Source organism: Balaenoptera ricei, chromosome 11, assembly GCF_028023285.1.
Source record: "Balaenoptera ricei isolate mBalRic1 chromosome 11, mBalRic1.hap2, whole genome shotgun sequence".
NCBI lineage: Eukaryota > Metazoa > Chordata > Mammalia > Artiodactyla > Balaenopteridae > Balaenoptera > Balaenoptera ricei.
The window spans coordinates 31,806,598-31,832,562 of NC_082649.1; the positions used below are offsets into that span (position 1 = coordinate 31,806,598).

At 43.6% G+C, this 25,965-nt stretch overlaps 1 protein-coding gene and 1 non-coding gene across 6 annotated transcripts in view; one reads left to right on the forward strand and one right to left on the reverse strand.

Moving 5' to 3' along the window:
• Nucleotides 1-25,965, reverse strand: part of SPATS1 (spermatogenesis associated serine rich 1) — a 53,883-nt gene that overhangs the window by 25,843 nt on the left and 2,075 nt on the right. For 3 of the 5 annotated variants that reach the window (XM_059938592.1, XM_059938589.1, XM_059938587.1), the window contains exon 2: nt 531-1,327. The exons of the other annotated variants lie outside the window; for them this stretch is intronic. In XM_059938592.1, the coding sequence (XP_059794575.1) occupies nt 531-536 (6 nt within the window). In that variant the 5' untranslated portion in view covers nt 537-1,327. The remainder of the gene's footprint in view (nt 1-530; nt 1,328-25,965) is intronic. 5 annotated transcript variants of the gene reach the window in all.
• On the forward strand, nt 16,609-16,713 carry LOC132375474 (U6 spliceosomal RNA). The gene has a single exon (XR_009506024.1). It is a non-coding gene; the product is annotated as a U6 spliceosomal RNA (small nuclear RNA).

The following is a 25,965-nucleotide window of genomic DNA, read 5'->3' on the forward strand; positions in this document are numbered from 1 at the left end:
TTGTTTGTTTGTTTTTGGCTACGACGTGCGGCTTGCAGGATCTTAATTCCCCGACCTGGGTTGGAACCCGGGCTGGGGCAGTGAAAGCTCAGAGTCCTACTGGACCGCCAGGGAATTCCCAACATATATGTTAACATAAGTGGAGTTTAACTACATATACAACTTTCTAGCATGCTTTTTAAAATTTCACATTATATCCTGATCATTTCCTCTTATTAAAGTTTTTTTTTAAACCACACTTTATCTGTTTAATTATCCCATGGTAGAAGAGGTAACATGTCTAATAGAAATGTTAGCTGGGCAACAGCATAGTTATTAAAATGCTGTAATGCCAAGAAGGCAGAGATTTTTGTCTGTTTTGTTCACTGCTACGTACCAAGCACCTAGCACAGTGCCTAGCACATATAGACACTCAATAACCATGTTTAATGAATGCATAAATGGGTGGATGGATTGTTGATTTAAATGGCCTGAGCTGAGCCCCTCTCCTATTTGCATCCTCCTGGAAAGAAAGAGACCAGGCCTCTAACCTGCATCACCAGGTTTCAAAACATCAAGACGTGTTGGTCCGGAGATTGTGGGGCAGGCGGGTAGATCGCAGAGCCGAAACCCTCTCTCATCCTAGGTGTCCTGCGTACCGCGGGCTCGTAAACCTTCCGTTACTCTGCAGATGTAAAGCCTCCCGGGCCACTATGCATTCATCCCTTGGGCAAGTTTTAGATGCTTCCTGCGCTTGGCCGAGGTCTGGCAGGGCACGGGAGTCACCTAAGGGGTTCTCCGGGCGGCGGAGCCCCGGAAGCCTCCCACGTGCGCAGCTGGGCTGCCCGGGTTCAGCAGCAGAGGTGAGGGTTTGGGGTGCTCGATGCGTCCAGAAGCCCGAGACCTCCTGAAGCTCCCGGAAAAGCCTGCTGGTACAACCTGGAGGGCGAGCACCATCCGGCAAGACGGGCTTCTCCAGGGTCTCCCACTGGCGTCTCCTCTTTTGGCTGCGCCCCCCAAACCAAGCACGGCGTGGAGGTCACCGCGGACCCGCGTGGGAACAGAGGGTTGACGCAGGAAGTGGGGCCGATCCCGGGCCCCCGAAATCAACTCGACCTTCTTTCGGGCTGTAGGGCCCTCCTTGCTGCTCTGCAGTCTGGGATCCTTCCGTGCCGTGAGCTGGGTCTGAATGAGACGGGGGAACTTGGGACTCCGCGGCCACCACTAGCAGAAGTAGGGTTTACGTGTCTAAGCATGATGTTTTTCTGTTCTTGTTTTCGTTTCTGTTTTGAAATTGCTGTTTTTGAGGGTCACAAGTGGTTGCATATCGGCAGTTTCAGGATCCAACCTAATCGTAAAAGGCAAACGCTTCTAGCAGGTTCCAGGGCGAGGTGAGAGGAAGGTGAGCTGGACCTTAGCCCCACCGACCCCTCTGCCCTGCGGAACCCCCCTTCGCGTTTACTGATTGGGGGCTCAGCTCTGAGAAGGGACAGCAGAGTGAGGCAGGTGGTGGAAGCAGGTGGACCCCGCGGGTGCTGCAGGCACCGGATGGGGAGGGTCCATTCTCATTCTTGCTTGGCCTGCTGCGATCCCAGACCCTTTAGAGCACAAGGTGAGGCAGCTGTAAGAACTAGGTGTCCGGGCATTAGAGGAAACCAGGCAGCAGAGGGGGAGTGATATCAAATAAACTCTACTCCTGTTCCTTTCGGGTCTTAACAGAACAGTGGCAAGAAACTTTGAGCCTAGAAGGATGGCATTGTTTGATAGCCAGCAGTCAGGGACACCGGTAAAAAGCCTCTTGTGTCTGGTAAACCTCAAGAGTTTCAACCTAAATTGGGGGGGTGGGTCTTAAACATTACCTCTCCCCCCAGCTGCACTGCAAACAGCTCAAGTATGGGAGCCTCTCTTCCCCGAAGTCAAGAAAGAGTCACCACAAACCCTCATTTGACATGCTGTCCCATAAGCACACACCAGAGGGCAGTGTAATCCAGGACATGGGAAATAAAATGTGATGGGAGATTCTCTACTGATGCCTTCAGGCGGAGGCATCACAAGCCTCCTACAAAGAGGGCGCTGGGGAAATGGGTGCTGAGTGGATTACTGATGCACCATCGTCTTTGAAAACCTTCAGTGGTAGGCAGAGGGGGCCTGGCAAAGATGGACGAGAGGGAGCATTAGTACCTCAGAACCTGTTACCACCACCAGTTCCCAAATGCTCAAAGGGCCGCACCATCAGTTCAGGTCAGGAAACAGTTACCAAGCACCTCCTATGTGCCAGGCACTGCGCTAGGGGCAGGGATTCAAAGGTGAGTAAAACCCAGTCCCTTCCCCAGTTGAGCGCCTATGATGTGCCAATCTCTTTACATTCATTATCCCATTTAACTCTTACAATGGTAAAGTGTTGTAAGAATCATCCCCATTTTACAGATGATGAAAAACAGACTCAGAGGGGTAAAGTACTAGTCCCATTAGTAACTGGCAAAGATGGAGTTTAAACCAGCTCTCTCTAGATTCAGAGCCAGGGCCCTCACTACTGTGAGCATTCTCAGTATGTGCTCTCGCAAGGTTATTGAGAGGATTAATGAATAAACACATGTAAAGCGCTTAGCATGACATGCACGCGTTAAGAAGCCACTAAGTATGCTCTTTTGTTAAGAGCATTTCCTTCTATAACTGATTTCTCTAACTACGAAGTACCAGCTCAAATCAGATGCAAGAGGAGCTGAACAGCATCTGGCCTGTTCTGTTGTCCCCGGGAAGGGGTGAGGAGAGAAAACAGTAGATGCAATTTTCACTTTTGCAAGTTGTTGAAGAGCCAGAGGCCTTTGGGAAGGGGTCAGGTCATCCCCCCTACCCTGCTCACCCTGCACTCTGTGAGGAGGGCTGCTAAACCCCCTCATGTCCCACTCCCACTCAGGTGTTGAGCCAGGACCAGGGACAAAGAGCCTTCCGAAGGACCAGCTTTAGGACGCAAATGGGGAAGACTTCCTCCTGGGGTGGATGGGCTCCGCCACACAAACTCAAAGAAAAATGTAAAAATGGCTGGGTTAGGGAATCCAGGCAAATCTAGGAAATTCTCCCCAGGAAAAGGAGGGTGCAAGACAGAACTGGAGCAAATGTACACAGTAAACTCGGAAAATAAATTCAAGTTAGCGTTCAGAGGGACTTCCCTGGTGGTCCAGTGGTAAAGAATCCACCTTCCAATGCAGGGGACGCAGGTTCGATCCCTGGTTGGGGAACTACGATCCCACATGCTGCGGGGCAACTAAGCCTGCGTACCACAACTACTGAGCTTGCGCACCTCAACGAGAGAGCCCACGTGCTGCAAACTACGGAGCCCACGCGCCACAACTAGAGAGAGAAAACCTGCACGCCACAACTAGAGAGAAGCCCGCGCGGGGCAACAAAGAGACCACGTGCCTCAGTAAAGACCCGACCCAGCCAAAAACAAAATAAAGATAAAAATAAATAAAATAAATATTTTTTAAAAAGAATTTAGAAGAGAAAAATCTTAAAAAAAAAAAAAGTTAGTGTTCAGAGACCAGTGTGAGGAAAAATACCCCAGCTGATGTTGTGATAAAGGTCATGTGATCCATTTTATAAAACATAGGTGTGACAGACAGGTCACCTAGCTCATGGTAGAAAAGCCAGCTAGAAAATAGTACAACCACAGCCCAAGCTGGTGGTGAGATGGGGTGTCCTGCCCACCTCTGCCCTCTGCTCCTTCAGGTCCACCTTTTTTTCCCTACAAGCGTAAGAATAAACAGACTTCCCTGAGAAAAAGAGAAAAAAATGAAAACAAAAGCTGGGAGATGGGGCTGACATGGTCTGAGGAAGAAGGTACCCAAAGGTGGGAGGGTTGCTTTCTGCTGAGAGGATTGCCAGGGACAGTCCAGGGCTTGGTCAGGTATCATCCATTTGGAGGGACTCCTACCTTTACTAAATATCTGGGCTCAAGGAAAACAAGATATGTCCATTTCTTACTCAACACCAGATACCCGTTCTCCTTTCAAAATGGCAGTACGGTTATTGGTATTGATTTATGGAGGGCTTACCCTGGGCCAGGCATTGTGTCAGATGTTCACTCTCGCTTACTCACGTGACAGTCCCGTGGGATGGGTAATATTCTTCTTTCCATTATCTCCAAATCTCAGCCCAGAGAGGTTAATTAACTTCCTCAAGGTCATAAGACCTTACAGAACCCAGCTCACACCAGGCATCTGCGTTTTGGAGGGCTGGTTCCCTGTGTTAATACCTGGTTAGAGTTAGGGAGCATTCCAGCTAATAGAGCCAAGACACACTCAGCAGAGTTCTGTCCTTAGAGCACTCATTTTTTTCTTATTCTTTTTTTTTTTTTTTTTTGCTGGTTTTATTTTTATTTTTTATACAATTTTTAAAGGTTACACTCCATTTACAGTTATTACAAAATATTGGCTATATTCCCCATGTTGTACAATATGTCCTTGTAGCCTATCTTACACCCAATAGTTTGTACCTCTCACTCCCCTATCCCTATATTGCCCCCGCACACTGATAACCACTAGTTTGTTCTCTGTATCTGTGAGTCTGCTTCTTTTTTGTTGTATTCACTATTGTCATATTTTTTAGATTCTTTTATTGCTCCACTGACACAATGTGACCATAAGCCCAGGTAGACCCCAAAACTGGACATCTAGACCCTGTTAGGAATCAAACTTATACTCCCAGGAAACCTCTCAGACATTGGCAACACTGAACAAAGACAGCAGTAAAGGCCCAGTGCTCACCAGAGGCATAGGGGATGTGTGTGTGTGCGCACGCACGTGTGCGTACACTGCTCCTTTCCCACCACCCGTCTGAGGGAGCTGCAGCTGCAGTATTCCTTTCCTCTCGTCCACCTCATTCTTCTTCTTGGAGGCCTTTCCCTACTTGCTCTATCCTCAGATCCCACCACCACTTCCTTCCTTACTCGTATGTCAGCCACCTACTTCACTTACCCTTTTTCTCTCTGCTTCTGCATTTTGGTCTTTGTATGAGTCAGCTATTGCCACAATAATGCTCTGTAACAAACTTCTCCCAAACTCAGTGACCTACAACAAGCATATATTCTTATCACTCATGGGTCTAGAAGTCAGCTAAGATCAATCTGCTTCAGGTTCACGTCAGCTTGGCTCCAGGGTGTCCCTTAGATTCAGCTTCACTCCACAGGATTTGGCTCATTCTCCTGAAATCAGCAGGAGGCATCCTGCTGAACATCCCCAAGGCATGTTCTTCTCATGTCAAATGGCATAAGCACAAGACAGGTTGAGTGAATTGGCACACCATCCTTTCCACCCATATTCTGTTGGCCAAAGCAAATTATAATACATGGGAAAACTCAAAACCATTGAAGTGAGGACATGTACTCCATCCACACCAGTGGGGGATAATACAAAGTCCCACGGTACAGGGTGTGGATGTATAATTCAAGTACAGGGAGGGTCTGATGAATTGAGAATGATCATTTCATCCAGTGAATTTCAAGTCCATCCTCAAGAGTTCCACCAAAACAGCCATGGGGTTAGGAGGCTGTTGGTCCTTGTTACCGTATAAGTGAAGGGAAAAACATCTTCCTCTCCAGTCATCTCCAACGCCTATAACAAACTGTGGTCCAGCTTTCTGACACCTGTACTGCTCACTGGTTCACTCTATGGGGCTTTGGAAAGAGTAAGGCCTTGGCTGCAGGACTGCCCACTTCCTCCAAACCAACATGCTCGTGATGTTCATGCTCTGAAGTAAGGAATGGACATGTCCTCTCATCACACTTCCATCTTCTCAAATTCCTATTCTGCTTTTTCGTTTTCCAGAAACATTCTAAACCAGATGTGCCTTTCTCCCAGATGAAACAGGCCTTGAAGAGTTCCAGATGTTCCTTCCTCAGCTAAACAGGATTCAGATTTAGGGAAGGGGTCAGGGCAGGAAAGAGGTAGAGCTGCATACTTAACACATTTTTCTTTTAAACAGACACTCTTGGATACAAAGCCCTCAGATTCAGAAAGCAAGTCTTTCCGAGCAGAGGAAGATACATTCAGAAATCATCATTATTGGAAGGCAGCATCCTTCAAGCATGACTTAGATTTATTCTAAAAGATGGTGTTCGTATCACCGATGAGCACATAACCGAATCCACTTATTACTGAGGCGGGCAAGGGAAATTAACTGTGAAGTTGGCAGCTCCTATTACACTGGAGGCCGTGATCTGACACTGAGACATCAGCTGCATAGCAGTTTCTCACGGTGATGACAGAAAATCAGAGAAAAATCCATGAGAACAGTCTTCGAGGCACCATTGCTGGCTGGGGACTGTCATCACACAGGTGGACATTAATAAACTTACACCAAATGAAAAGAAATGGGAGACACATGGTGTCTGGTCTCAGGGCCACAGCCAGTCCACTTCATATTGAAAGTCCACGGACATATAGGAGGTCCCTGGAGTGGTCAAATTTATAGAGACAGAAAGTAGAATGGTGGTAACGGGGGCTGGGGGTCGGGGGATGGGGTGCTGTTCTTTAATGGGTATAGAGTTTCAGCGTGGGATGGTGAAAAAGTTCTGGAGACAGATGGTGGTGATGGTTGCACAACAATGTAACTGTATTTGAGAATGGTTAAAATGGTAGATGTTATGTAATGTATATTTTACAATAAAAATAAATGTTTTTAAAGTCCATGACCACTGGAAAATCCATCTAGCAGTTCACCTAAGTGCACATTTCTGCACCTATGTTATACTTTGGTGACTTTTAAATATTTTTTAATTTTTTACAAAATTTTTAAAGGTTACTTTACAGTTACTACAAAATATTGGCTATATTCTCCGTGTTGTACAGTGCATGCTTGAGCCTATCTTATACCCAATAGTTTGTATCTTCCACTGCCCCACCCCTATATTGCCCCCCCCACCTCCCCACTGCTAACCACCAGTTTATGGTCTATATCTTCAATGACTTTTATATATATGTATATGTGTGTATGTGTATATGTATATATGTATTTTATATATATATATATGTATATGTGTGTGTGTATATATGTATATGTATTATATATATATATATATATATATATATATATATTTATTTTTTTTTTTATTTTTTTTTTTTTTTAATTTTGGCCACACCACCTGGCTTGTGGGATCTTAGTTCCCTGACCAGGGATCACACCCGAGCCACGGCAGTGAAACCGCCAAGTCCTAACCACCGGACCACCAGGGAATTCCCTTCAATGACTTTTTTAAACAGCACAGAAATATGAGAATGAGAGATAGAAATAAGCGCAGTGAAGACAATGAAATCAGGTAAAACAACAGAGAATGAAGGAGAGAGAGGCAGGGCTCAGGACACAGGGCTTGCTAAGGCTATGAGATGGATTTCATTCTCTCTCCTAAGAACATCAGGAAGCAATTTTATACTTCTTTTTTTTTTCTGGGAGAAATTAGATTAAAATTCAAGTACTTAGTGCAGCATGCCAAATAGTTACCGCTCAATATATTTATCTATTCTATCAAAGAGGACAATATTAACTCATCCAGGATAAATCAAAGCCTTCTCATTTATAATTGAAATTCCATTTCAGCAAAATTCAAGGGCTTTTTGCTTAGGTATTTTATTTATTCCATTTTTAGTATCTTTTTTAAAAATCTGGGTTTTTTTTGTTTGTTTGTTTTTTGCGGGTGACAGTTTGGCCACACCACTTGGCTTGCGGGATCCCAACCAGGGATCGAATCCAGGCCCTTGGCAGTGAAAGCGCTGAGTCCTAACCACTGGTCTGCCAGGGAGAGAATTCTCTAAAAAAATCTGGTCACAAAGTTTTGCATGAAAAACAAATGTGATCAATCCTTGTTAAAAGTTAAATAAAAATATTGATATATATATATGTGTCTACAGATGTGTGTATATACATTTATACATGTCTATGTATGTGTATGTACGTGTGTGTGTGAAAGAAAACAATTTTCCTTAAAATAAAATTATAGGCAATTTTTTTTAAGTTCATGAGCATAAACTGCTGGATTTTGGCTTTGACTTAGGGCTCAGCTAAAATCAGGCCCAGGTCTTAACTTTGGAGACTGGAAAGGTCAGCAAAAAGTTTGGAGTGAGACCCCAAGGAAGCCAGCATTGAACCACCATTCAGGGAAAGACAGTTCACATGACCGCCCTACTTCAGGTTTCCTTGCTTCTCCTCTGTGTTCTGCAACTCACCCCTCTGCCCTAACTATCATAATCTGGACTCTTTTCCGGAGTTAATACTGTCTGGGGAAAAGAAAACATCAAGTGTCTCTCAGGCATCAATATTTCTGCAAGACTGCTCTGAAGTCATTAATTACTGACTTTCTTTCTCCCAGTCTGCCAAGTGCCTTCTAATACCTTTAATTTATCATCCCCAAAGTCCCCTGCTCGGGGAAGGGTAACATCATCATCCACAGAACTGACAGCCAGACTGAGATAATTGGTCCATCGTCTATCAGCCTGTCATTGAGGACAAGAAGGAGACACAGACAGAGAGAGAGAGAGAGAGAGAGAGCGCTGACCATGCTTCTGTGGACACTGTTTTAATTCCTCAGGCTCCTGGCTGCTCCTTCCACTTTTACCACTATTCAAAGATGAAAGAAAAGATACTCAGCTGAAGACCCTTCTGATTCCTGGAAGGTATATCCTAGGGAGTATCTTTTAACCCACATCCCAAGAGGGCACCATAACACCCTAAAGTTTGCTAGAATCTGGGAGGGAAAAATTAGGAATTTGGGATTAACAGATACACACTACTATATATAAAATAAACAAGGACCTACCATATAGCACAGGGAACTATATTCAATATCTTGTGATAACCTATAATGGAAAAGAATCTGAAAAAGAATAGATCGATATATGTACATATGTAACTGAATCGCTTTGTTGCACACCTGAAACATTGTAAATCAACCGTACTTTAATAAATAATAATAAAGTAGAATTTAAAAGTTTGCTGGAATCTATCCCATGGATGAGGGGAGCTTGGAAGAAGAAGGAAAGAAGAAAGGGGGAAACTCAAGGTGTCAGTTTCATGGGTCACATTTCTCAAGGCCTCTGAATGAGCTTTTCAGCCCTAACTTCCATAAAACACAAGTACTTGTCTCTTTAAGGAAAACCTAACCCTGCCAAGAGGTGGAACAGTGGCCAGCAAAGCTTCCGAATGAAGAGTCTTCCTTGATGTCCCAACTCAGGGCAGGGTGTGTGCCCACCAGCGTTGATCACTTTTTATATCCATGTGCTCATCTGTCTGTGTTCCTGCACCCCCCAACCCCCAACCCCCAACCCTGACTGTCAGCTCCCTGAGGACAAGGACTCTGTTGGCCTTGCCTGGCATGAAGTAGCTGTTCCATAAATATTTGTGGAACTGAACTGAATTTACATATTCTGCTTATCACATCAACCAAGTAGAGTATGCTCTTTTTTTGCCAGCATTTCAAAAGTTTCTGGGGATGTTTCCAAATAATTAAAGTTGCTCCTATTAGGCCTCAAAACTTGTTATCATAACACTTTCTAAAATGCTTTGAATATTTCCTTGACTTGTTAACAAAATACAGCAAACGTAACATAACCTTTCCTTGATGCCCTGGGTGTATCCATCGGCTTGTGAGTTTGGCTGCTCTAAGAGAGACTTAAAACAGCTTCAACAAGAGAGCTAGTTTCTCTCGCATGTAACAATGCAAGAATGAACAGTCCAGGGCACCCGTGGTGACTCCAGAGTTGGAGACCCAAGCTCTTTACATCTTTTGCTATAATCCCTGGGTGTTTCCCTGTCCCCTGAGACCGCATCCCAGCCCATGGAGAGGAAAGGCAGAAGGGCAGAGCTTGTATGACCTGGTACATCTCACGTCTGCTCCTGGTCCAAGGGCTACACAGCCACACCTAGCAGTATAAGATCCAGCAGCATGGTCCATGGAATAGCTGAGGGTTCTATTACTAAGATAGAGAAGGGGAAATTGAATAGCAGGGACAGCTTAGAGTATCTGCCACAGTCAGCTTTATAAATTGAATCATGCTACTCTACTGTGTTTGGTGGTTCCTGCAAGGACAGTTGAAGTGTGCAGGACTGCCTCCTAGTAAGGACCAGACCGCTTGAGGTTACTGGTTCTCTGTTCCTCAGTCACCACCAGCCCACCAGTCTGCCTCCTGAGATTATGCACGTGCTTGCTTCTAGTGGCCCCACTCCCTAATCTGCCAAGAATTAGAAAACCAAATATCAGAGCTTTTTAGAATTATATGTGCTAAACACACCCACACACACACTCAGATGGGAGGTGAGTAGAGGTGGTTAATAAGCTAGGCCCTGGAGCCTGGTTGCATGGGTTCACATTTCTGCTCTACCACTCACTGTCTGTGTGACCTTAACCAAGTCACTTAACCTCTCTCAGTTTCTTCATCTGTAAAATGGGAATACTAATAGTTACTTATTTCGCTGGGTTGTTATGAGGATTAAATAAGTTACTACATAGAAAGCATGTTACCTGGCATACAGTAAATGCCCAGTAAGGGAGAGCTACCATTATTAATATAAAATAAGTTACTGATTCCACAGACCAAGTGAGTGTGGCAAAGACCCTCCTTTGAATTGAGCCTTTTGAGCTTTATGGCAGCACCTTCACTGCTCAGAGGCTCTCTCCCCTCACTCCCAGGCTCCGGCCTGTGTCCCAGATGGCTAAAGCCGCTGGAAGCCAGAGGACCAGAGAAATGGAGTGTCAATGTGAATTGGAATCAGCTTGAATTTTGATATGTTTTATCTCACTCACATCCTGCATGCATTTTTAATGGCGTCTCAAAGACGAGGGCAGTAAGCTGATAGCAAGTGCAAATTGCATTAATGTTGGGATTCCTAATTCTGTGTTTACTTTTCCACTCTCCAGACATCCTTACAGACAGACAGTGGCCCCATTTCAGGAAGGGATAATGGAAATCTGTGTTAATTTATTAAATACTTATTGCGGAAAGGGCTTCTCATCATATGTCTGTAGACCAAAGCCAGAGTGACTATCTCCATCCCTAAAAGCCCAAAAGACAAGAAAGAAGGAAGCCGCAGGGAATTCGGATGCTCTCACGAGTAAGCTGATTTGATTCCCAGGAGGCACAGCCATCACAGGATGCCGGCCTTTGCAGCATGTGTTCTAGAAGCCAACACACTTCTGCATCTCCAAATCGCACATATAGGCAGGGGTCTGCCCCTACACCTTTGCGAAAGGGGAAGGGGGTGATGACAAACTTACCTGTAGAATATATGCACAAAATACCAAACAAAGCAAAGAGGGGAGTTTCCTGGTGATCTAGTGTCTAGACTCTGTGCTTTCACTGCCGAGGCCTCTGTTCAATCCCTGGTCGGGGAACTGAGATGCTGCAAGCCACGTGGCGTGGCCAAAATAAAAAAATAAAAATAAATAAAAAAGCAAAGAGAAGTAAAATCAATATCAAAATAATGCACTTTGATGGCAGAGCCATGTGCACAATACTTAGTGAGACACAGAGTCCCTGATTCTCACAGTGTAGTGCTGGTCTTTGTAACTGAAATTCTGATTAATCATGGAATGCCAAAGCCTTAACATTTCCCATTTTGATGTGTTCCAAGGCACTGGAGAGCACTGTCTCATGTTATCCTATTTCCTCTCTTTTTACATTTTATTTATTCATTTTTCAATAGGAAATGCATTTACATAGCTTGCAAAATCAAAAACTCTAAAAAAGTATACAAGGAAAGCCTCCCTCCCACTGCATCCCTGGTTGGGACAGACCCCACCTCCACCCACTCCTGGCAGAAACCACTGTTCTTCCTTACGTATATCCCTTCCAGAGCACTACAAGAAAATATGGATGTGTGGTTTTTTTCCATCCTTTGTACACAGTAGTAGCATACAATCACACTACTCTTTTCACTTTTGGAGATCTTTTCATAGCATTACATACAGAATTTCTTTAGTCCAGACTCTCTCAAGGAAGGAAAAAACACTCCACAGGAACCACTGACCTTGGTCAACTCTAATAGGAGAATGGATTCTTTTTCTTTTTAATTGAAGGATAGTTGACTTACAATATTGTGTTAGTTTCAGGTATACAGCAAAGTGCTTCAGTTATACATATATTTTTTCAGATTATTTTCCATTATAGATTATTACAAGATATTGAATAGAGTTCCCTGTGCTATACAGTAAATCCTTGTTGCTTATCTATTTTAGGTATAGTAGTTTGTTAATCCCATACTCCTAATTTATCCCTCCCCCCCCTTTCCCCTTTGGTAACCATAAGTTTGTTTTCTATGTCTGTGAGTCTGTTTCTGTTTTGTATATAGACTAATTTGTATTATTTTTTGGATTCCACATATAAGTGGCATCATATAATATTTGTCTTTCTCTGTCTGACTTACTTCACCAAGTATAATATTCTCTAGGTCCATCCATGTTGCTGTAAATGGCAATGTTTCATTCTTTTTTATGGCAGAGTAATATTCCATTGTCTACATACCACATCTTCTAAAAGACAAAAACTCTAATTCAAAAAGATACATGCACCCCAATGTTCATAGCAGCAGTATTTACAATAGCCAAGACATGGAAGCAACCCAAGTGCCCATCAACAGATGATTGGCTTGAGAGTGGATTCTTAATTGTGCAGCCCCTGGGAAAGCTACCCAGACACTTCCCCCAGTGAGCACTGTTGGCTAGTCAAGCGCACTGCCAAGCCACAGGGCTGGGCTCCTTGACACACTCTCCATATGTCTTACCTGCCCTTCCCTCCCCTCACAGCACCAAAGCATCTCAGGCCCACGACACAACCCCATCACTCACAACCACGCTTAAATGAAACTACTTAATCTTCAGCTTTTTTACAATACACATGCTCTTCTTCTGAAATTAGAAAAATGTGTAATAAATACTACTTTTAAAAAGATCAGGGGCTTCCCTGGTGGCGCAGTGGTTGAGAATCCGCCTGCCAATGCAGAGGACACGGGTTCGAGCCCTGGTCTGGGAAGATCCCACATGCCGCAGAGCGGCTGGGCCCGTGAGCCACAATTACTGAGCCTGTGCGTCTGGAGCCTGTGCTCCACAACAAGAGAGGCCGCAATGGTGAGAGGCCTGCGCACCGCGATGAAGAGTGGCCCCCGCTTGCCGCAACTGGAGAAAGCCCTCGCACAGAAACGAAGACCCAACACAGCCATAAATAAATAAAAAAAAATTTAAAAAAAAAAAAAAAAAAGATCAGTATCTAAGTGATGGTGCTCTGTTATACATGGTCTGCAAGCTTTGAGTCCTTTTCCCCACTGTCTAAAATGAATACCTCTAAATTCATCCTATTTCTGATGCATTTCACAGCCAGTTGCAAATATCAGAACGCTTTACCCCTAAACAGTTCAGCATGCATATCATCAACTAGATTCAATATTGCTTTAGTTTTTTTTTAAATTATACACCATAAAATGTTTTTAATTGAAGTATAATTGATTTACAATGTTGTGTTAATTTCTGCTATACAGCAAGGTGATTCAATGATTCAATTATACATATATATACTCTTTTTCATATTCTTTTCCATTATGGTTTACTACAGGATATTGAATACAGTTCCCTGTGCTGTACAGTAGGACTTTGTTGTTTATCCATTCTACATATACTAGCTTGCATCTGCTAATCCCAAGCTCCCAATCTATCCCTCCCCCACTCCCCTCCCCCTTGGCAACCACAAGTCTGTTTTCTATGTCTGTGAGTTTGTTTCTGTTCACCATGAAATGTTTTGACATGAGTTTTGACAAACACCTACAATACCTCGGTTAGCCAAGGTAGTGATGTTGTACACTTTCCTATCTGCCAATCAGGTAAAGAATGCTCTGCTAGGGGCTGCAGCTGAGATGATGAGAGAAGATCCCATCAGATTCAACATTAGTGGTAAGTAGAGTCTTGCTTTAGCTGAAACCAAAAATGCATTTGTAGGAACAGACTGCACAGAAAAATGCCACTCGCCAAGGTATCAAAAATGGTTCCAGGACTTCCCTGGTGGCACAGTTGTTAAGAATCCGCCTGCCAATGCAGGTGACACGGGTTCGAGCCCTGGTCCAGGAAGATCCCACATGCCGCAGAGCAACTAAGCCCGTGCACCACAACTCCTGAGCCTGCGCTCTAGAGCCCGCGAGTCACAACTGCTGAGCCCACTTGCCACAACTCCTGAAGCCCACGTGCCTAGAGCCCGTGCTCTGCAACAAGAGAAGCCACCACAATGAGAAGCCCACGCACTGCAACAAAGAGTAGCCCCCGCTTGACGCAACTAGAGAAAAGCCTGCGCACAGCAACAAAGACCCAATGCATTCAAATCAATCAATCAATAAATAAATTTATTTTAAAAATTAAAAAATAAAATGAAGGGGAAGGAGGAGGAAGCATTCTTTAAAAAAAAAAAAAAAAGGTTCCATGTACCATCTGGGAAGGGTAAGTGAGAGGCATGAAAACCCATAGGATTAAAATCCAAACAGAACCCATAGAGATCAGAAACCCTGAAAAGGGTCTGACTTAAATAGTCTGGTGTACTTAACAGGTTATTTATCTCTACCATCACCTTTTCTACTTTCTTAGCACCTCCTGCCCCCCAACCACAGGTTATTTTATGTACCTCTGACTCTTGCTACAGGTGGCAAGCAAAGGTGTGGTTAAGAAGTCATGGAAGGACTTCCCTGGTGGCGCAGTGGTTAAGAATCCGCCTGCCAATGCAGGGGACACGGGTTCGAGCCCTGGTCCGGGAAGATCCCACATGCCTCGGAGCAACTAAGCCTGTGCGCCACAACTACTGAGCCTGTGTGCCACAACTACTGAAGCCTACGTGCCTAGAGCCTGTGCTCCGCAACAAGAGAAGCCACCACAATGAGAAGCCCGCGCACCGCAACAAAGAGTAGTCCCAGCTTGCTGCAACTAGAGAAAGCCCGCACGCAGCAACAAAGACCCAATGCAGCCACAAATAAAATAAATACATTTAAATTTTAAAAAATGTCATGGAAAATAGCCATGGGATAATTACTTGAGATGTCACAACCTAATCCATTGTGTCATATGAAGAAAAGATCTGTTAACAGAAGATGCATGGAGTCTAGAAGCATAGGGTCTAGAAAGGAGAAGACCAAGGGTCAAGAATGCAAGAGTTGGGACTTTCCTGGTGGTCCAGTAGTTAAGACTTCACCTTCCAATGCAGGGAGTGTGGGTTTGATCCCTGGTCAGGGAGCTAAGATCCCACATGCCTCGCAGCCAAAAAAACAAAAACATAAAACAGAAGCAGTATTGTAACAAATTCAATAAAAAAAAAAATGAAAAAAAGAATGCAAGAGTGTGTCTCCAGCCCTGTCCAGGGGATAGTATATGCTAAGTTTGGCCCAGGTGAACATTCCAGTTGGATTTGCAGGCATGCATCTGGCCACCCTAGGTCAGTGATGTCAGCCACTAAGCCATCATCCTACTCACTCCCCTTGCTACCTTGTTCTGCTCACCAAGGACGCTTTTAAGACATTTGTTCTCATGCCCACGGGAGACAGAATGCAATGGCCATCTGCCTCAAGTGTCTGACCCACTTGGCAGTTCCATGTCTCCTCATTCTGGCTTGTGTAGTAATCGCCTGTGAAGTGGGCTAGCATGATCCGGGCACACTGGGGCACTCAGTTTGTTTGTTTTTTTTTGGCCGTGCCACATGCCTTGCAGAATCGCAGTTCCCCAACCAGGGATTGAACCCGGGCCTCCACAGTGAAAGCCTTGAATCCTAACCACTAGGCCACCAGGGAACTACCCAGATATTATAGTTTCTGGATTTGCAATCCTGAGAACCAAACTGTAGGCCCTGGTACTACCATGTCATTTGGAAATCCTGCCCAATCGGCCAGCTGACTTCCACTAGCTCACATTGCTATCTTGACTCTCTATAGCTTTAAGTGCCTAAAACAACAGGAAAACCAGTAATATATGTAATCTCCTTGTCCAGATGGAAATTCAAAGGTGGATTCTAATTGCCCTCCCTCTTTCCCACTCTCCATACCTGGTCCCCTTGATCCTTTTACTCTCTCCCCCTCCCACCCCAAAACACATATATACCTCCAGGGTCCGAATTCCAGGCCAGTTGGTTCTACACAGTTTCCCCTTGAGGGCTCAGCATTACTGAAGGGGGTCCTTTCAGCCCTTCGTGTCCCACATTCACTAAAGGAATCTCAGTCCTTCGGAGCAAAACTTATCCAAGACAAAGAAAATTTCATCCCCCAAAAAAGATTTATTACAAAAATTTCAAATATAAAGAAAAGTTGAAAGAATTTTACAGTAAGCACTCATATACACACCACTTAGATTCTACAATTGTTAACATTTTCCTATATTTGCCTTATCACCTTATCACACATCTATCCCATCGATCAATCCAGTCCATCCAATTTTTGGTGCATTTCAAAGTAAGGTGCAAATATCAGGACACTTCACCCCTAAATATTTCAGTATGCATATCATCAACTAGACTCTGTATTTGTTTAGGGTTTTTTTTTCCTAGCATTTTCCACCCTTACTCTTGTTAACAAAAATAGTTCAACTCTTCTTGCACGTTTAGTTGTTGTTGTTGTTGTTTGTAAAATATATCTTTGGCAGCACATATACTAAAACTGGGATGAAACAGAGAAAATTAGCACAGCCACTGCACAAGGACAACATGCAAATTCTGTGAAATGCTCCATGTTAAAAAAAAAAAAATACTGTGATAACACCTCACACCCACTAGGATGGCTACTATCAGAAAAACAGAAAATAACAAGTATTGACAAGGATATGGGGACCCTGGTGGGAATGTAAAATGGTACAGCCATACTGTGGAGAACAGTATGGTCGTTCCTCAAAAAATTAAAAATACCACTACCATATGATCCAGCAATTCCACTTCTGGGTATATACCCAAAAGAAGTGAAAACAGGGTCACAAAGAGATATTTGTATGCCCATGTTCATAGCAGCATTATTCACAATAATTAAAACGTGGAAGCAACCCAAGCATCCATCAACAGATGAATGGAGAAGCATAATGTGGTCTATACGTACAATGTAATATTACTCAGCCCTTAAAAGGAAGGAAATTCTGACCTATGCTACAACGTGGATGAACCTTGAGGACATTATGCTACAGTGTGGATGAATCTTGAGGACATTATGCTAAGTGAAATCAACCAATCACAAAAAGACAAATACTGTATGATTCTACTTATATGTGCTACTTAGAGTAGCCAAAATCATAGAGATGGAAAATAGAATGGTGGTTGCCAGGGGCTGGAGGGAATGGGGGAACAGGGAATTATTGTTTAACAGGTACAGAGTTTCAGTTTTGTAAGAGGAAGAGTTTTGAATATGGATGGTGGTGATGGTTGCACAACATGAATGTACTTAATACCACTGAACCGTACATGTAAAAATGGTTAAGATGGAATTTTTATATGCTTTTTAACCACATTAAAAAAAACTGGAAAAATTACATACTGGGAAATGTTTTGACATGAATTTTGACAAATGCATACAATAGCATAACCCAACTCCTATGAGGAAAGAACATTTCCATCATGCCAGAAAGTTCCCTCAAGTCCTTCCTAAGTCTATGTCTGCCCCTACCCTCAGAGGCAACCACTTTTTTAAAAATCAGATTTAAAAAATCAGATTAGGGAATTCCCTGGCGGTCCAGTGGTCAGGACTCGGTGCTTTCACTGCCAGGGGCCGGGTTCCATCCCTGGTCAGGGAACTAAGATCCCACAAGCCTCATAGCACCACCAAAAAAAAAAAAAAAAAAAAAAAAATCAGGTTAAAAAATTATTTTGCCTGTTCTAAAACTTTGTAAAAATGGATTCATGAAGTACGTATTCTGTGGAAGTCTTCTTTTTTCTTTTTTCTTTTTTTTAAATATCTTGATCTAATGTATTTTATTTATTTTTTTTTAAATTTATTTTATTTATTTATTTTTGGCTGCTTTGGGTCTTCGTTGCTGCGCGCGTGCTTTCTCTAGTTGCAGTGAGCAGGGGCTACTCTTCGTTGTGGTGCGCGGGCTTCTCATTGCGGTGGCTTCTCTTGTTGAGGAGCATGGGTTCTAGGCACACAGGCTTCAGTAGTTGTGGCATGAGGGCTCAGTAGTTGTGGCTCACAGGCTCTAGAGCACAGGCTCAGGAGTTGTGGCGCACGGGCTTAGTTGCTCCGTGGCATGTGGGATCTTCCCGGACCAGGGCTCGAACCTGTGTCCGCTGCCTTGGCAGGCAGATTCTTAACCACCGCACCACCAGGGAAGCCCTGTTGAAGGTTTCTTTCATTCAGCATGTTTTTGAGATTTATCCATGTTGCATATATCAGTAGTTTGTTCTTTTACTGTGCTAAGTTGTATTTCATCACATGACCATACCACAATTCTCCTGTTGATGGACACCCGGACGGTTTCAAGTTCTTGGCTAATCCAAGTAAAGTTGTTATAAACATCTATGTACAAGTCTTTTTGAAAATACATGTTTTCGGGCTTCCCTGGTGGCGCAGTGGTTGAGAGTCTGCCTGCCAGTGCAGGGGATGCGGGTTCGGGCCCTGGTCTGGGAGGATCCCACATGTCGCAGAGCAACTAGGCCCGTGAGCCACAACTACTGAGCCTGCGCATCTGGAGCCTGTGCTATGCAACAGGAGAGGCCGCGATAGTGAGAGGCCTGCGCACCGCGTTGAAGAGTGGCCCCCGCTTGCCACAACTAGAGAAAGCCCTCGCACAGAAACGAAGACCCAACACAGTCAAAAATAAAAATAAATAAATAAATTTTAAAAAAAGAAAATACATGTTTTCATTTCTTTTGTTTAAATATCTAGAAGAGGAATTGCTAGGTCATGGGATGATGTGATTTTTTTTTTTAAATATTTATTTATTTATTTGGTTGCACTGGGTCTTAGATGCGGCAGGCAGGCTCGTTAGTTGTGGTATGCGAACACTAAGTTGCGGCATGCATGTGGGATCTAGTTCCCTGACCAGGGATCAAAACTGGGCCCCCTGCATTGGGAGCGCGGAGTCTTAACCACTGTGCCACCAGAGAAGTCCCGATGATGTAACTCTTGATAAGGTTGGATTTAGGTCTACCATTCTGCTATTTGTTTTCTCTCTGTCTCATATGTTTTTTGTTCCTCTATTCTTCCTTTCCTATCTTCTTTTTCCATTTTAACTTCTCTATTGGCTTTTTAACTATACTTTGTTCCCTTTTTTTTGAGGTAAAATGTACATAACAAAATTAACTGTTTTAAAATGTTCAATTTGGTGGCATTTAGTACATTCACAATGTTGTGCAACCATCACCTCTGTCTACTTCTAAAACATTTCCATCATCCCAAAATAAAACTCCATACTCATTAAGCAGTCACTACCTATTCTCCCCTCCCTCAGTGCCTGGCTACTGTCAATCTACACTACCTCTATGGATTGACCTATTCTGGACATTGTATATAAATGGAATCATACAACATGTGGCCTTTTGGTTTAGCTTCTTTTAGTTAACAGAATGTTTTCGAGGTTCATCCACATTGTAGCATGTATCAGTACTTCACTCATTTTTAAGCCTGAGTAATATTCCATTGGAATATTTTGTTGATCCATATTTTGTTTATCCATTCTTCTGTTGATGGACATTTGGGTTGTTTTCACTTTTTGGCTATTGTGAATAGTGCTTCTCATTGCATTATTTTTGAGTGTTTGCTCTACAGCAGCTATTTTCAAGTGTTTTGGTTTCAGGACCCCTTTACACTCCTAAAAAGTATTGAAGACTCCCCCAAAGCGGGGTCTTTTATGTGGGAGATATAGATAGATAAAATTAAACTAAAAATTTTATTTATTTTTAATTAAAATAAACATGAAAACCATTACATGTTTGCATAAACAACATATTTTTAAGAAAAATTTATTTTCAAAAATATGTTGAGAAGAGAGGCAATGTTTTACATTTTTGCAACTCTTTAACAGCTGGCTTAATAAAAGACAGATGGATGCTCAAATCTACTTCTGTGTTCAATCTGCTGTGATACGTTGTTTGGGTTGGCATATATGAAGAAAATACACCTTACAAACATACGTAGTTGGGAAAAGGAGGACCTTGCAGACCTCCTGAATGTGTTTTGGGGACCCTCAAAGTCTTTGTACCACACTTTAAGAACCACTACTCTAGGCATTATGACATATATCCTTAACTTCCCAGAGTCTACCTAGAGTAAATATTATACCACCTCATGTAAAATATAAGAACTTTGCAACTGTAAAATTCTTAGTCATATATATTACATAACATAAAGGACAGGAGCAATTAAAAAAAACTATACAATTGCAAAATTCCTTTGCTTTAAACAGTTAAGCGTGTTTTAAATAAACTGAGGGAAAAAGATATTTATTCACAGTCACCATCCCCAGTGTTCTCCATTCACCTAAAGACTCGACTTTCCGTCTGGTAGTACAGCCCTTCAGCCTGAAGAATTTCCTTGTGGTGCAGTTGGCTGACAATAAACTCTCTTAGTTTTTTGTTTTTGTTTTTGTTTTGTTTGTTTGTTTTTTGGCCCCGACGCACGGCTTGCAGGATCTTAGTTCTCCGACCAAGGATCAAACCCAAGACCGGCAGTGAAATCGTCAAGTCCTAACAACTGGACATCCAGGGAATTCCCACACTCTCATTTTTGTCTTTATCCTTAAAAGATATTCATCTGGGCTTTTCTGGTGGCGCAGTGGTTGAGAGTCTGCTTGCCAGTGCAGGGGACATGGGTTCGAGCCCTGGTCTGGGAAGATCCCACATGCCGCGGAGCAACTGGGTCCGTGAGCCACAACTACTGAGCCTGTGCGTCTGGAGCCTGTGCTCCGCAACAAGAGAGGCCGCGATAGTGAGAGGCCTGTGCACCACGATGAAGAGTGGCCCCCGCTCACCGCAACTAGAGAAAGCCCTCACACAGAAACGAAGACCCAACACAGCCAAAAATAAAAAATAAATAAATAATTAAAAAAAAAAAAGATATTCATCTGAAGTAAACCATTGTTCCATCAAAAAACAAAAACAAAAGGGCCTCCCTGGTGGCACAGTGGTTAATAATCCTCCTGCCAATTCAGGGGACATGGGTTCGAGCCCTGGTCCAGGAAGATCCCACATGCCGCAGAGCAACTAAGCCCGTGCACCACAACTACTAAGCCTGTGCTCTACAGCCCGCAAGCCACAACTACTGAGCCTGCACGCCACAACTACTGAAGCCTGAGCGTCTACAGCCTGTGCTCCACAACAAGAGAAGCCACCGCAATGAGATGCCTGCACATCACAATGAACAGTAGCCCCCCTCGCTGCAACTAGAGAAAGCCCACACGCAGCAAAAAAGACCCAACACAGTCAAAAATAAATAAAATAATTTTTTTTTAAAAAGTAAACACAACAGGAAAAAAAAAGATATTTATGCTGGATATGGCATTCTGGGTTGATAGGTTTTTTTCTTTCAGCACTTTAAAGATGACTTTCCAATATCTTCTGGTCTCTATTGTGACTCTCTTTAACATAATTTTTAAATGTTATAGGCTAACACTCTCTTGTCTCTTTCTCCACCTTAAACAACAAAGCTTCCGAAGGAGGGAGGGTGGGAGGAGCCATATATACATACATATATTTATCATTATGTTTTTGTTTAAGGTTTGAGTTTTAAGATTTGAGCCATGATACTAACTAAGGCTGTTAGATGAGATGACGGCCTGTATGGATAGTGCTTAGCATTCAAATACGGGCCAAGGTTCAGGACTTCAAACATTTCCCTGCAAACACCCTTACTCATGCCTGCCCCCCTCCCTCCATCACACTCAGATGGCAGCACTGCAGCCCTAATTACACCCGATAATCCATCTGCTCTGTGCTTGCACCTGAGCAGCTAAACATGGATGGAGAAAATCCCATTGTGCTGATCAGTCTCAGCTTAAATCGAAGACCTCAAATCTTAAATGAGCAGCCAATGCTTCCAGCTAATCCTACCGCACTTCCTTAGTAAATCTTCTCTTTCAAGACAGCAATTTCACCTCTTCACCTCACTGCATATTCATTAAGGAAACAGATGCTTGAAGGTGAGTCCTCCTTGCCTTCCCAGCCACTGGGAAGATCCACTGACCTATTGCATTTGTATCCAGATCTCCTCCTCTTATTGTAATGGAAGGAGTGTCTTTGCTTGTGGCTGCAGACTATCCCTCCACTTTGTACTGAATTTTTCAATCCCTTCAAGTACTTAAAAACTTGGCTACTGAAATGATGCTCTCATTCTCTTGCTTTGTCAGTTTCTTCTCCATACTGGATCATACCCATCTGCATACAAACAAGACTTAATGTTGCAGTTCTTAAAATAATATGCTGGGGACTTCCCTGGTGCTCTAGTGGGTAAGACTCTGTGCTGCCAGTGCAGGGGGCCCGGGTTCATTCCCTCGTCGGGGAACTAGATCTCACATGCATGTTGCAACTAAGAGTTCACAGCTAAGAGCCCACATGCCGCAACTAAGAAGTCCTCATGCCGCAACTAAGAAGCTTGCATGCCGCAACTGAGACCCGGCACAGCCTAAAAAAACAAACATGCTCCCTAGAGCCCATAGCCCCTTCCAGACTCTTTTTTTTTTTCTGCTTCTGTTTTTCTGCAAAATCCCCCCAAAGTTGTCTCTATTTCCTGTCTCCACCTTCTCACCTCCCCTTCTCACTCCAGTTGGGCTTTCCGTCCAACCATCCCACTGAAACTTCTCCCACTTTGCCCAATCCATTCATTAGGTCTCTGCTCTTATCTTGTTCAGCCCTCAGCAGCACTTGATACAGCTACTCCCTCCTACCTGAACATCATCTTCTCTTCCAGTTTTCCTCCTGACCCTCATGGCTTTCTCAGGCTTCCCTGAAGGGGTCTCCTCTTCCAGCTCCCCAGAATACAGGCCAGGACATGACTCTCCTCTCTTCTCCTCCATCCTGCTCTTCCACTAGGTGCTCTCATCCAGGACCACCAATGTACCAGTGACTCCCAATTCTATAGCTATAACCCTGATCTTGCTTCTGCACTCCTGACTTTTATATCCAACCCTGAGTGACATCTCCACTTGGATGTCTAAACTTAATGTGTCCAAAACAAACTCTTGATTTCCCTTCCACGGACCTGCTTCCCCAGGCTTTCTGAGGTCAGTGAATGGAAACACCACCTACCTAGTTTCAGGTCAGAACTTAGAAATTGGTCTTTTCTCTTTCCCTGCGTCCTATCTATCAGCTACATACATATATATATGCATGTATGTGTGTATGTATGTGTATATATATATAAATGGTAGCTCTATCTCCACATATAGCCTGAATCCAACCACTTCTTGTCTCCACTGCTGCTGTCCTATCACTTCTTTCTTGGAAAACAACATCCTAATATGCATTCCTGCTTCCCCTCTTGTCCCCGTAGTTCATTCTCTCCCAGGGGAAAGATCTTTCAAAAGCGTAAATCAGATCATGTTGCTCCCTTACTTAAAACCCTCTAATGAAAAAAAAAAAAAAAAACCCACTAATGAAACATTTTATCTGTAAATATATATTCTCCCTGTCTGTGTCCTCTATAAAAACCTAGAAACAATGATTAAACCAGTAGCAATGAGCATCCCCAGCACCCAGTTTGTAGTTCTGAACTATGGTTTCCCACTAAAAGTAACCAGGATTTTTGGAAATGGCTGATTCCAAGTCTGGGGTAAGAAATGTCTGGGGTTGGCAAACTTTTTTCAAAGGGCCAGACAGTATTTTAGATTTTGCAGGCCAAGAAGCAAAATCAAGGATATTATGTAGGTACTTATATAACCATTTAAATGTAACCATTTAAAAATGCATAAGGACAAACCCAAGCATTGCGACCCTCGAAGGTCCACTAAACCTTGAATTTCCGATCCCAGGAGGCTCCGACCCTTCCAGCCCCGCCATTTGCTCTCCCAGCTCTAGCTGGGTTCCCGAGAGCGCCGGGCGCCGCTCCCCTCCCCCGCCACTGGTCCTCACCGCCTTCGCGTCTCTTAGCAACAGGCCGACGCAACCTCCACCCTCCCTAGACTCCGGGTGGGGAGGAGGGCAGCGAGCACGCATGCGCCCAAGGAGCTCCCGGCTCCACCCACCGTCTCCGGGAGAAAGAGGAGATCACTGGAGCACCGAAGCCCAAGGGCCTGGTCCCAAGCCATAGTCTGTGTCCACACTCTTCCCACAATTCCTCTACCACACCCTTGGTCTGGTAGAGGAGAGGCAGCAACAGCACCACCATGGAGCCTGGTAGAAATACAGAATTTCAACCTCACCCAGACCTACTGAATCAATGTCTGCATTTTTAACAAGATCCCGGGAGATTCCTATGCATATTAACGTTTGACAAGCGTTGCTTTCACAATAAAGCATTGCTTTATTTATGGCAAAGCCATAAATAAATACATCGGGGGGCTTCCCTGGCGGCACAGTGGTTAAGAATCTGCCTGCCAATTCAGGGGACATCCCTGAAGCCGATCCCTGGTCTGGGAAGATCCCACATGCCGTGGAGCAACTAAGCCCGTGTGCCACAACTACTGAGCCCGTGTGCCACAACTACCGAAACCCGCGCACCTAGAGCCCGTGCACCACAACAAAGAGTACCCCCCACAACTAGGGAGAAGCCCGCGCACAGCAATGAAGACCCAAAGTAGCCAAAAATAAATTTATTAAAAAATTAATATTAAATACATCAAAATAGGAACACCTCTTGTAGGTTGAACTTTTAACCTAGACCCTAAAAAACAGCCTTTACGATTTACAAGCAGAAGTTCCCACAGCCGAGTTCCTTATGCTTAGCAAGGGTGAAAATCCCCTCGTGTCTCCTCTGACCATCCGTCCAGGATGGAATGCATCACTGACCTCAGGTTCCTGCTCTCAAAGTCAATGGGGAAATCAGGAAGGCCAATTTCCATTCCCAGTGTAAAGGCACTACTTCTTATGAATAAGGTGGAAAGAGAAGGCTCAAAGAATGGGTTCCTTGGACTTGCCAAGATAAGTCAGACAGCAATATAAGGGCAATTCCAGCCCCAGGGAAGGCAGTACCCAAACCCTGCTGAACAGCTCCCAGGAGACAGACCCCATTTCCATTTTAAACCCCCAAACGAAATTTCTATGATTTTTAAGACATATGAGAACTCCTAAGAGAAGTTCTGAGGTCAGTAACTTCCCACTCTGGTGAGTTGTCTCCATATTCATCTATCTTGGGAAACTGCAGAACTTAAATTTAACTTCCTCATCAGATGACAGTGGCAAATCAGAATAAGCACATCCCAATCCTAGAAGAACCACTTTGCTTCACTGGGGAATATCAAAAAGAAGAGACTGACTCACCAGAGGACACCACATTCCAAAAAAAAAATCATTTTTAATGGCAAGGACAAAATAACAAGATGGGGGGTGAAAAAATGTTCTTCAAACAGAAAACAACCCAAAATACCCATTTCTAAAAATCCATGATACATACTACAACATGGATAAGCCTTGAAAACATTATGCTAAGTGAAAGGAGCCAGTCACATAGGACTATATATTGTATGATTCAATTTATATGAAATGTTCAGAATAGGCAAATCTTTAGAGATAGAAAGTAATTAGTGATTGCCTAGGGCTGGGAGGGATTCGGAAATTGGGGGTTAATAGCTAAAGGGTATGGGGTTTCTTTTGGAGGTGATGAAAATGATCTCAATTTTCTAAAAGTTAGATAACAACTCTGTGAATGTACTAAAAGCCATTTGAATTGTGCACTTTAAGTGGGTGAATTGTATGGTATGTGAATCATATTTCATTAAAGCTGTTTGGAAAAAAAAAATCCATGGCTCCACTCTAGATCCACAATAGTCTAAAAACATGGAGTTCCTACTATAATGCAAAGACTTTCTGGGCAAAATCTGAAGGGAAAAAAAAAAAGGTGACGTCAGTACTGGGTAGA